Consider the following 11,952-nt stretch of genomic DNA (forward strand, 5'->3'; position numbering starts at 1 on the left):
GAAAGAGCTTGTTTCATAATTAGATCAAGAACTAAAATAACTACCAAAGACAACAAATCCCACATTATCATTCTTTAAATTCATAGTTGTCAAGAACGAACGCTTCATCAAGCCATTTTTTGCCTCAACCTAAGTCCCTGCCTCTGTCTGTAAGCCTTCTTTGCTTTCAACTCATAGGCTTCTTCCATTGGCTTTCATCTCTTTCCGGTTCGAAGAGTTGCTGCCATTAACTTCACTTCATCAAGCCAGGAAAGAAGCTCGACATCCTATTAGGATAGTTTCTTTATTTAGTTAAAATTTTTCAAATTTACATTATATAAAAATTAAAAGATTCTAAAATAAAATTTTGAAGATGAAATCTTTTTGGATTTTATCCATAATTTAATATAATCTAAACCACTTTAATTTAAAAAATGAAGCTTATATTAAATGTGAAGAGAAAAAATCTTCCAACTAAATGTAATCCTTGTGGAAGTTTCCTTAATTTAATTTAATCTAAACAACTCTAATCTGTGTTATTAGGATTAAACCAAACGAAAGATACTCTCCAAGAAACCAAGAAGAAGAAGAACCAAGAAACTAAGAAGGGAAGACCTACAGAACGCAGGAATGATTCCAGAGGAAAGATTTGATGCAGCAATAACTGAAGAGGAGCTAGATGCTCTTTTAACGATGGATATCAAGGAGACGATGGAAGATCTGTTTCCCTTGGACTTGGACGATACTCAACTGCATTCTTGGGATGACACTCTTTCAAAGATGGATATGGAGGATAACCCTTGTGAAGAGAAAAAATCTTCCAACGAAATGTAATCCTTGTGGAAGTTCCCTTAATTTAATTTAATCTAAACAACTTTAATCTATAGTGAAGTTTCAATAAATGTGTTATTAGGATTAAACCAAACGAAAGATACTCTCCAAGAAACCAAGAAGAAGAAGAACCAAGAAGAAGAAGAACCAAGAAACTAGGAAGAAGGGAAGACCTACAGAACGCAGGAATGATTGCAGAGGAAAGATTTGATGCAGCAATAACTGAAGAGGAGCTAGATGCTATTTTAACGATGGATACCAAGGAGATGATGGAAGATCTGTTTCCCTTGGACTTGGACGATAATCAGCTGCATTCTTGGGATGACACTCTTTCAAAGATGGATATGGAGGATAACCCAGAAAAGATGAAAGAGGAACTGGATGCTCTTTTCATGATGGATACGAACCGGGAGGAGACGGAAGCTACCAAGCATTCTCAGCCTCAGCTCCAGCATTCAACGAATATGGAAGAGCAATGTGCTATTGACGTCCATGTTAATCAACCACCTCAGCCTTGCTCCCAGCCTCTGCCTCTGCCTCAGCCTCAGTTAGAATCTCCGCCTCAGCCTTGCTCCCAGTCTCTGCCTCGGCCTCTGCCTCAGCTAGAATCTCAGCTTCAATCTCAGCATCAATCCAAGTCGCAGACAGATATAAACAAGATGACTGATCAGTTTTTTAATGACACTTGGGGTTATCAACCACCGTCACAGATGATTGCCGCAGTGGGTGGTCATCAACCACTTCAATCTCAACCGCAACCTCAGGTCTGGACTTGGGAGGAGAACAAAGCTTTTGAGTTGGTTATGGCCAATTGTTTACAGGATGCTATACACAATCACTGGAAAACCGTGGCTGCTCAACTCCCTGGAAAGACTCCGGCACAGCTGCAAGAGCGATTCTTGAAAGTGATGACCGACGTTAATGCCATCAAACACGGTTATCCTGGGAACATGAGCATCACGATACCTGTGCCTGCTACCCCATTGGAACACAGCCCTCTCTCCATTCCCATCGTCAATGCAACACCACCACCTCCACCGCCTCATTGGACTCATCATCATCACAGGTGACTCCTCTAAATGTTTTCATTCCCTTTTTATTTCTTTATTTATTTTTTGCCCATACAGATATATGGATACTCAGTGATACACTTACATTCATATCCAAATTGTTAGCGCTCCTGCTAGTGTCTGCGATGTTTTTATAACTAATTTTGCATCCCAATCATTCTTAATCAAACAAAGAAACAAAATAAAAGGCAAAAAAAAAAAAATTATACTGATATATGGAGACTCGTAAAACTATTTTTATATCAATTAAATACAATTGTAATGTAGAAATGAAAAATTTCAAATCTTAGTTTTATAATTATATACAATAGAAGTTGATCCGTTGCCATTTTAAAATAACCCCAATTTGTATTTACAACATAATTAAAGCACAATTCATACTTTTTTATTTTGTGATTAATCAATATTTTTTAAATTTTTTGGTTAAGTCTTCTATTCTGTTTTGTAAATACATCTTGGTAATATTATCATGATAGGATGGAGGCAATGGCGCTTGCGGCAGACATGGCAGTGCCAATGGATATTACCTTACCGTCATCAACCATGTCAGGGGCAAGAAGAGAACAAAACCGACATACTAACAGCACCATAATCCAACCCGAAACTTTACCTGTAGCTTCTAGTGACAACAATAAACGGCGACAAACAGTTCATTGGACTTTACAAGAGCACAAGTACGTATTAATTATATGTTTGTTGTTTAAAGGTCAGACAAAAAGAACTTTCCTATAAAATCTGCTAATCATTCATTATATCAAACTATCTCTTTGGCAGGTTGTTTCTCAAAGGCTACGAAGAATTAGGAAAACAATGGTCAAGAATTTCAAGTGAATATGTTAAAACAAGAACTTACGCACAAGTTGTTAGTCACTCTCAAAAATTTTTTGAACGCCAGGAGAAAAGAGCTAGAGGAGAAAATCTAAGAAGAAAGAGTATACTTGACATAACTGATTATCGTACGTGGTTTTTTTACTATTTTAAAAATTATTTAATTTGTTACTCTCTAAACTCTTTGAATTATTTAATCATGGTAGTTATCTTATTTTAATTAATGTTTTATGTAGGAACTATAACATAATATGTGTGTTTTATTGGACCAAAGAGAATTTACAAAAAAAGAAGGAGACTATTCAAGCAAGAAGTTTTAGTAGTATATTTAGTTTGGTTTAATTATTACTTTAGTTGTTTTTCTTTTCTAAAATGTGAATATATGCCAATTTGACATTATTAGAGAGTAGTATATGGCTTAGTTTGATCAATGGTGTAGGAATATAGGTATGTACAAAACAATGGTGTAAGTATTGGAATATTTGATCCCCTAGCTCTCTTGCTCTGATGGCAATGCCGAAGGAGTGGTGGGCTAGGTCTTATCTAAGGTCTCGATGGCTTTGCCGAAGGGACTTTAGGTGGGAATAAGGTATCTTTTTAAATAATTATTAGTTTAAAATATATTAATTTAAGTGAGAACTCTTTGAAAGTTTTTTATAATAGAATATATAATATTTATATATAATTTTTATCAAAAATATTATATATATACTAAAAATTAGTCACTAAATTAATCATCATATATTATATATAAATACATATATTGTCTAATTTAATTTTGCTTCTTAAAACATATTAATTATATACTGTTAAATGCTAACTAATAAAATCAGAACGATAACATTGATAATAGCTACAAGTTACAGGAGAACCATAACATTAATAAAGTCACTATGATTTGATATTTTTCTTAAATTCTATTCAAATTGATAATGTAAAAATATTAATTCAAAGTAAAATAAGTGTAACTCTAACTCTGGCAACCATTTTCTCCTCAAGTTCAAAATAACGCACTTACTTGTGATATACAATAATCACTATTACATATTTCTTCAATTAGAAAAGAAAAAAAATGAATTCTTCCACCATACAAATTGTTTTAAAAATTCTATGAAGAAATAGAAATGTGAACTGTGTTTTGTAGAATACATATGAAGTTATCTGCAATAGAATCCAAAAACCACTTCCAAGTTAAGAATACAAAATCAGCAGCTAGAAATTTCAAAGGTTCACTGATGTAACCAAATTCATTTCAAAAGGGAACACAATACATAAATGCCCTTTACACTGATCTATTTATTTTTAAAGTATCAACACTCCAGAGGGTGAAATGGTAAATTAAATATTAAGTGATGAACTTGATCAAACAGCTTTCCAAGAAGAAAGTGGAGTATCAGAGTTCTTCCATGTAGGTACAAAACCATCTGGAAATCTATCACCCTTGACAACATCTACGGCAGCAAAGGACTCGAGTTCTGTCATTTCTTGTGGTGTAAGTTTCACAGACAAGGCTCCAATGTTGTCATTAAAGTTCTCAATTTTGGTGGTTCCGGGTATGGGGCAGACATCATTGCCTTGGTGGTGAAGCCATGCCAATGCAAGCTGAGATGGAGTACATCCTTTCTTCATGGCGATTTCGTTAACCCTCTCGAATATAGTCTTGTTTGTCTCCAGGTTTTCAGGTTGGAATCTAGGCAGAGCCTGCAACACAACACACAACATAAGATTTTATAGTTTATGTATCATTATGAACATTTGAAAAACATAATATAGTAAGATGCAGTGTTATACAGGGAAAACTGTTAAATTTGGATTTGGTATGTGTTATGAAGTCAATATATATTACCATATATCTTTTTAAGGACACTGATTAACAAAATCCTAACAATAATAATAGTACTAGGTAAGTTATCCACTAAAGTTTGACTTTGTTAAAATTTGTTAAAAACACCAAGTTTTGAAGTAGATGAAAAAGTTTGTCTCAGCAAATGAATAAGAGTTCTCTGGCTTCCAGTTTTGCTTCTCTAAGTTTATTTATTATCAATGTAACCAATGAACAAAATCTTATATATCTGCTCTATAAGATGATTACCAATTAACAAACTTCGATTCAATTTCTAACCCAAAAATTGTATTAAGAACAAGCCATTAACATAACTCAAACCCCTAGTGTTAACTAAGCAGCTAAGAAATTCACTAAAGTGAGGCCCTTAACACAAATAAAACAACCCATTCATCACCCCCGAATTATACAAAATCCTCAAAAGGAAAAAGGACAAAAATTGAGGAGTATGGAACCTGTGCGGAGCTTGATGAGGAGCTTCTTAGCGGGTTGAGGAGGGGTGGCTTTCTTGCGGGACAGATTTGCAGCGACGTCGCCGCGCGCATTCTGGTCGTCGCTCTTCAGATCGTCGTCAAGCGCCATCGGAGAGGCGGCAGGGTCGAAAAGGGCTTGATAGGGTTTTTTTTCTTTGGATAAAATATGAGGGTTCTTTTGGTATTTTAAAAAAAATAAATATATGTTCAATTAGCTATTTTAATTAATTTATAAGAATATTCGTTTTTTAAATAGAATATTCCATTATCTTAAACGTTATACTCACGGTACGGACTTTATTGAAAAAAAATTAACGTATAGAGACTCAATTAAAAGGAAAAAAAGTATAAAGACCTAATTGAAAATTTTGCGAAATTATAGGAATCAACAGACTAATTAAACCTTATTATTATGACACTTTTAATGTATGTTTATTGCATTTAATTAGTACTTGATGTTTCAATTGAATAATAATAGATAAGAATTTTTTTTTTAAATTTTTTTAAAACATTTTATTTTACTAAATAGTGGTTGGTTGATTTTTATCTTTTACCAAGTCATTAGAATTGCTGATATGACATCATTAGCAAAAAAAATAGATAGTTTAAACTCATTATGAAAGAGTTGGTATCAGTTTTTATTTATTATAAATAAATAGATAGATAGATTCTCTTTTTCAACCAAAAATAAATTAAGATTACTATTATTAGATAATTTTAAATATTTTGTTTTAACTTTTAATAAATGCATAACAATTGTATTAAAAATCAAACTTTACACAATTTTTTATAATAAACTTCTTGATTAATATCTTTATCGGACACATATTAGCCAAACCCTTTATTAATAGTCACTGGCATGTGAATTTTCTGGATTGTCAAAATCTTCACTACTACAATCAACTGCAAGTTGACCACTATCTGCAACTGAATAAGGACTCTTTTTTCATTGGCACAAATTCTCCATAAACCCTTATTTTATGTATAGGCAGCAGAATCCAAAAACCACTTCAAAGTTAAGAATATACAAAATCAGCAGCTAGAAATTTGGAAGGTTCACTGATGTAACCAAATTCATTTCAAAAGGGAACACATACATGCCCTTCATACTGATCTATTTATTGAAAGTAACCAACACTCTTGAAGGTGCAATGATAAAATAAACATTGTGATGAACATGATTAAACAGCTTTCCGAGAAGAAAGTGGTGGAGTATCAGAGTTCTTCCATGTAGCTAACATATCCTCTGCATATCTATCACCCTTGACAACATCTGCGGTAGCAAAGGACTCGAGTTCTGTCATTTCTTCCCGTGTAAGTTTCACAGACAAGGCTCCAATGTTGTCATTAAAGTTCTCAATTTTGGTGGTTCCAGGTATGGGGCAGACATCATTGCCTTGGTGGTGAAGCCATGCCAATGCAAGCTGAGATGGAGTGCATCCTTTTTTCGCGGCCATTTCATTGACCCTCTCGAATATAGTCTTGTTCGTCTCCAGGTTTTCAGGTTGAAATCTAGGCAGAGCCTGCAACAGAACACAAAACATAAGGTTTTATAATTTATGTATCATTGATGAACATTTGAGGAACATAATATAGTAAGATGTAAGTGTTATATAGGGAAAACTATTAAATATGGATATGATATATGTTATGAAATCAGTGCATATTATCATGTATCTTTTTAGGACACTGATTAACAAAATCCTCATAATATTAGTAGGTAAGTAATCCACTGAAGTTTGACTTGTTAAAATTTGTGAAAGGCACAAGGTTTTGAAGTAGATGAAAATGTGTGACTATGAGCAGAAAACATGATTAAGGAAATGCACATCACACAAACCTTCCGGAAGTTGTTCTGCGACAAATTATCAAGCAACTTTGATCCGGATGAAAAGAATCCGCGGCCAAGAGGACTATATGCAACAATTCCAATGCCAAGTTCCCTGAAAAGGACAATATTTGGAAGCCAAAAATTCAGAAGTCCTAGAAATAGAATTGCTTGTTAAAAAGAACATTAATCCTTGTGCTTTAGATTCACACCTGCAAGTTGGAATTATTTCTTCCTCGACATCTCTGGACCATAGAGACCATTCAATTTGCACAGCGGTTATGGGATGAACAGCATGTGCTCTTCTGATTGTTGAAGGCGACGCCTCAGATAGACCGACGTACTTTATTTTTCCCTCTTCAACAAGTTTCTTAAGCTCCCCAATCTTGATTAAAACAATTACAAGGAAAAATTTGAAGTCATCATACATATCTCTTCATATATGCAATTATCTCACATCCTAAGATTGTATCAAGTGTTTCCTTAACAAAGACACATATATACTAAATGCAGATTGGGGTTGTTGTACAATACAATTGTGATGCAAAGCTGGTGATTTATATTTTGGTCCCAACATAATTACAGGTACCAATTTCTAAGTTGATCTATGTATATCTGGAATAATAATAGAGACAATTTACTGATTTTACAAGGACTAGAAACTTATTTAACCCTCCATTAATGACATCAAGTTGGTGATAAAGCAAAAACAAAAAGAGAAAGAAAGAGGTCTAACAGTGAGTTCGATTGGCACGCGAGTATCAACTCTATGCTGAAAATAGAGATCAATGCAATCAATGTCAAGTCTCTTCAAGCTCCCCTCACAGGAAGCTCTCACATATTCTGGATCTCCACGGATATCGAATTTCCTTTCCCCAATAATATTGATTGAAAATTTGGTTGCCAATTCAACCTTCTCTCTCAGCCCTCCCTTCAGAGCCTGCCAAAAATTGAAACTAACTACAATAAAAGACATGATATCTTCACATAGAAAGAGTATACATCCCAATAACTGTTTGATCTCTTAAACAAAGTTTCACAAGCCGAGACTCAAACCCTCGACACTAGTTAGTTATTGAGGATGGAAAAGACTCCTTACTACTTCACCTTAGTCCCCTGATTTGACATTCAGAGTGTCATGAAACCACTTATCCAAAACCATAAACTGATAGGAAGATGTACATGAACAAGAAACAGAATATTCTCTGTCTTGTTCTTACTCTATCTCAAGAGATATCAACTAACTTGTATATGCAAATAACATTAGTCTAATTATAACCAAGGAACTTCATATCAGAAAAACATAAGAAATCAAAAGAAAATCCAAAAGGGTAGCTGAATTAAAGATCAAGTAGGAACCTTTGCAATTAGAATTTCGTTGGTGTGAGGGCCATAGACATCAGCAGTGTCAAGGAATGTGACACCAGACTGAATAGCATGGTGGATGAGAGCAACCATGTCTGGTTCTGGTTTTGGAGGTCCATAGCCAGAAGACATTCCCATGCAACCAAGTCCTTGCTGAGACACCTCCAAGCCCTGTGAACCCAACTTCATTCTTCCAACTTTAGCCATTGTTGTAATGTGAAGATGATGGTAGCACTATGATATCAGTGGAAGAAGCTGAATGAAGCTTTGTGAATGTTAATTGTCAAATGACTATAGCTGTGAAGCGTCAAATGGCTGAGTATAGTTATTCTAAACAAGAAAGTAAATATAATTTTAATAAAAAAACTTGTCCCACTCCAAGCAGCCATTATAGAATATAGCAATTAGAAAAAGAACCCCACAAGCCCACCCCCATTTAACTAATCAAATGGTGGACCTCTTATTTTCTTTAAAAAATGTTAATAGGACCTTTCACCTCATATATTTACATTGAAAAACTACTGGATCTTGAAGAAATAAAATAACACAAAATGAGTACTTACTTGTTAGTTATATTCATCCACTTATGACCATAAATTTTAATATTAAAAACAAAATACAAATCACTGAATCATTTAGATATGAAACTTTGCTTCCACCTTAGTCAAAGATTAATAGTAGAAGGCATGCCAATGCACTTTTGATGTGCTTAAGTCTTTTGTTTATTTAGACGGAGAAATACACAAGACACACACATGAAGTTATCTGCAATAGAGTTCAAACTTCAGATCACTTAATTAATTGAAAGAACAAATCAACAGCAAGAAAATTAAACAGCTTTCCAAGAAGAGAGTGGTGGAGTATCAGAGTTCTTCCAGGTACTTAGATCGCCGGCGTATCTATCACCCTTGACAGCATCCGCGGCAGCAAAGGACTCGAGTTCTGCCATTTCTTGTGGTGCAAGTTTCACAGATAAAGCAGCAATGTTTTGGTTAAAATTGTCAACTTTGGTGGTTCCAGGAATGGGGCAGACATCATTTCCTTGGTGGTGAACCCATGCCAATGCAAGCTGAGATGGAGTGCATCCCTTCTTCGCCGCCATTTCATTAACCCTCTCAAATATAGTCTTGTTCTTCTCCAGATTCTCAGGTTGGAATCTAGGCAGATTCTGTAACACACATAAGATTAACCAAGCTACTTTACTTGTTTAACTTTGTTGATCGAGAAAACTGTATTCTGTTTTATGTGTTCAGTTAGTAATCATCATTATTATATGATAAAATGCTAAGTATATAACTAAAGGAAGATCAATACAGAAAATAATAGCGAGTTCATGATTAAAGTTTGAACTAATGAAAAATCGTAAATAATGCCAAGGTACACTTAATTATGAAAATGCTCAAGTAATTAGCACTAACTTGTGTTAACACAAACCTGTCTGAAGTCACCCTCAGATAAATTCTCAAGTATCTTTGTTCCTGATGAAAGGAATCCTCTCCCAAGAGGACTATATGCAACAATTCCAATACCAAGTTCCCTGAGAAGTATAAAATTTAAAAGCCATGAAATTAAATTGTGGATCATATATTTATATTGATGATATAGGCTATGATAATCCAATCATATAGATCATAGTAACTTCTATACAATGTATGCCATTGGATCATCTTAGTGTTTCAAACATCGAGTTATTCGTTGTCTTAAACTGCACCTGCAAGTTGGAATCACTTCTTCTTCAACATCTCTTGACCAAAGAGACCATTCTAACTGCACAGCTGATATGGGATGAACAGCATGTGCTCTTCTGATTGTTGAAGCTGAAGCCTCGGATAGACCAATGTATTTTATTTTTCCCTCCTCAACAAGCTTCTTAAGCTCACCAATCTTAACTTGAAATTGAAGAAGTGAAAAAAATTGAAGTAATCACACATAAAGTAGTCTATTTTTTTACTTCATGCTCTTAACAATTAAAATGTCAGTTCCATATAACAGATTGCATTTCCATAAGAATATGATATTCAATCTTGTTAACTGATAGAGAATTATAGAATAAAATGGAATACAATGAAACATTTAAACATGTGTTCACCGAAGTAGTCCTAAAGATTCAAGATTAACTAAATAATAGTATTAGCACAGAGAAAGATTCAAACCGTTATTTCGATTGGAACACGTGTATCAATTCGATGTTGGTAATAGAGATCTATACAATCAATTTCAAGTCTCTTCAAGCTTCCCTCACAGGCAGCTCTCACATATGATGGATCACCACGGTTCTCAAACTTTTCATCATCAGAAATGCTGATACCAAATTTGGTTGCCAATTCAACCTTCCCTCTCACCCCTCCCTTCAAAGCCTGCTCAAAGTTCCAAACATTTCATCATAATATCATATGCACAAGCCAAAACAAAAATTATGACATAATAAGAAATGACATTATTCATTTATAAAATTCAAACTTGAGAACTTGCTTAAGAAGAATCCATGATCAATAACAGAGAGAAAAGCAACACAAAATCTTGAAAACACTCGGTATTTTTTCACTTGGATAAAATCAACTGAACTGTTTATATCAACTTATCTGTCTCCAATTAAGTCCAAGGATCAGAACAACCAAAAAAAAAAAAATTGAAGAAAAGTCAAAAGGGTAGGTGAATCAAAGCTCAAGTAGGAACCTTTCCAATCAGAATTTCATTGGTGTGAGGACCATAGACATCAGAGGTATCAAGGAATGTGACACCACTTTGAACAGCATGGTGAATGAGAGCAACCATGTCAGGTTCTGGCTTTGGAGGTCCATAGTAAGCAGACATTCCCATGCAACCAAGTCCTTGCTGAGATACCTCCAAACCTTGTGATCCCAGTTTCATTCTTCCAACTTTAGCCATTGCTGTGTTGTGGTGATGATGTGCTTGCAAGTTGCAACTATGATCAGTGTTCGAAGAGTGATGCAGAAGTTTTATTTGGCTTCTTTGAATGAATGTTCTGAGCTATGTGCCTACTCTTATAAGTAGTTGAAAACTCCATCATGACAGCAAGGCAAAGATTATTAATTAATATCATATTATTAATCATTCACTTCATTAGAAATCATTATGACTAATGAGGATAAATTTATGACTATCTCCATGTTGAAATAGTATTTACAACACTTTTTATGTACCAGTATATATATATTTAAGGTTCCGATTGTTGGATACGTTTGTTCTTGATTGGTATATTTCAATACTTTTATTTTTCAGTAGGTACAAAATAAAATAAATTATCTGTAAGAGAATATGCCCTAGGTCTTAATTATGTTGGTTTTCATCTCTGATATAGTGATATGTCTTTATCTTCTTAAATGCAATGAAGTTAAATGGATTTGGTATTTGATTATCTCACTAAAGTTGAGGTTTTGGTGGGCTCAATAAACTAGATCAGCATAATATAGTGCAATTTAGGTAATGCCAAAAGCACAGTGCTCCTCTTCCTTTTGAATGCTTTTCTAAACAAAAACAATACTAAACTAAAAATAAAATAAGGGGAGTGGAGGAAGTCATAATTCCTATCACAATATCTGGTTCTGGTTTTGGAGGTCCATAGCCAGAAGACATTCCCATGCAACCAAGTCCTTGCTGAGACACCTCCAAGCCCTGTGAACCCAGCTTCATTCTTCCAACTTTAGCCATTGTTGTCATGTGAAGATGATGGTAGCACTATGATATCAGTGGAAGAAGCAGAATGAAGCTTTG

The 11,952-nt window shown here is 34.4% G+C and overlaps 3 protein-coding genes across 5 annotated transcripts; 1 reads left to right on the plus strand and 2 right to left on the minus strand.

Annotated features, from left to right (window-relative positions):
* The first annotated feature begins 411 nt into the window (after positions 1-411).
* On the plus strand, positions 412-2,711 carry LOC140178791 (uncharacterized). Its single transcript, XM_072216053.1, has 3 exons — positions 412-1,876; positions 2,357-2,558; positions 2,655-2,711. The coding sequence occupies exons 1-3, from the start codon at positions 999-1,001 to the stop codon at positions 2,709-2,711; spliced, it is 1,137 nt and encodes a 378-aa protein (XP_072072154.1). The 5' UTR covers positions 412-998.
* A 1,133-nt stretch (positions 2,712-3,844) lies between these two features.
* LOC112798082 (probable aldo-keto reductase 2) lies at positions 3,845-9,016 on the minus strand. 3 transcript variants are annotated; one of them, XM_025841251.3, is made up of 6 exons: positions 8,877-9,016; positions 8,212-8,547; positions 7,589-7,792; positions 7,065-7,237; positions 6,865-6,967; positions 5,984-6,547 (listed from the first exon to the last, which is right to left on the minus strand). In XM_025841251.3, the coding sequence occupies exons 2-6, from the start codon at positions 8,422-8,424 to the stop codon at positions 6,206-6,208; spliced, it is 1,035 nt and encodes a 344-aa protein (XP_025697036.1). In that variant the 5' UTR covers positions 8,425-8,547; positions 8,877-9,016; the 3' UTR covers positions 5,984-6,205. The 3 variants fall into 3 exon arrangements, with proteins under 3 accessions (XP_025697037.1, XP_025697036.1, XP_072071708.1); XM_025841252.3 differs by lacking the exons at positions 5,984-6,547; positions 8,877-9,016 and adding an exon at positions 3,845-4,409 and having other exon boundaries at positions 8,212-8,617; XM_072215607.1 differs by lacking the exon at positions 8,877-9,016 and having other exon boundaries at positions 8,212-8,617.
* LOC112798087 (probable aldo-keto reductase 2) lies at positions 8,823-11,361 on the minus strand. Its single transcript, XM_025841260.3, has 5 exons — positions 10,894-11,361; positions 10,371-10,574; positions 9,929-10,101; positions 9,652-9,754; positions 8,823-9,385 (listed from the first exon to the last, which is right to left on the minus strand). The coding sequence occupies exons 1-5, from the start codon at positions 11,104-11,106 to the stop codon at positions 9,047-9,049; spliced, it is 1,032 nt and encodes a 343-aa protein (XP_025697045.1). The 5' UTR covers positions 11,107-11,361; the 3' UTR covers positions 8,823-9,046.
* Positions 11,362-11,952: the final 591 nt, after the last annotated feature.

Source organism: Arachis hypogaea, chromosome 14, assembly GCF_003086295.3.
Source record: "Arachis hypogaea cultivar Tifrunner chromosome 14, arahy.Tifrunner.gnm2.J5K5, whole genome shotgun sequence".
NCBI lineage: Eukaryota > Viridiplantae > Streptophyta > Magnoliopsida > Fabales > Fabaceae > Arachis > Arachis hypogaea.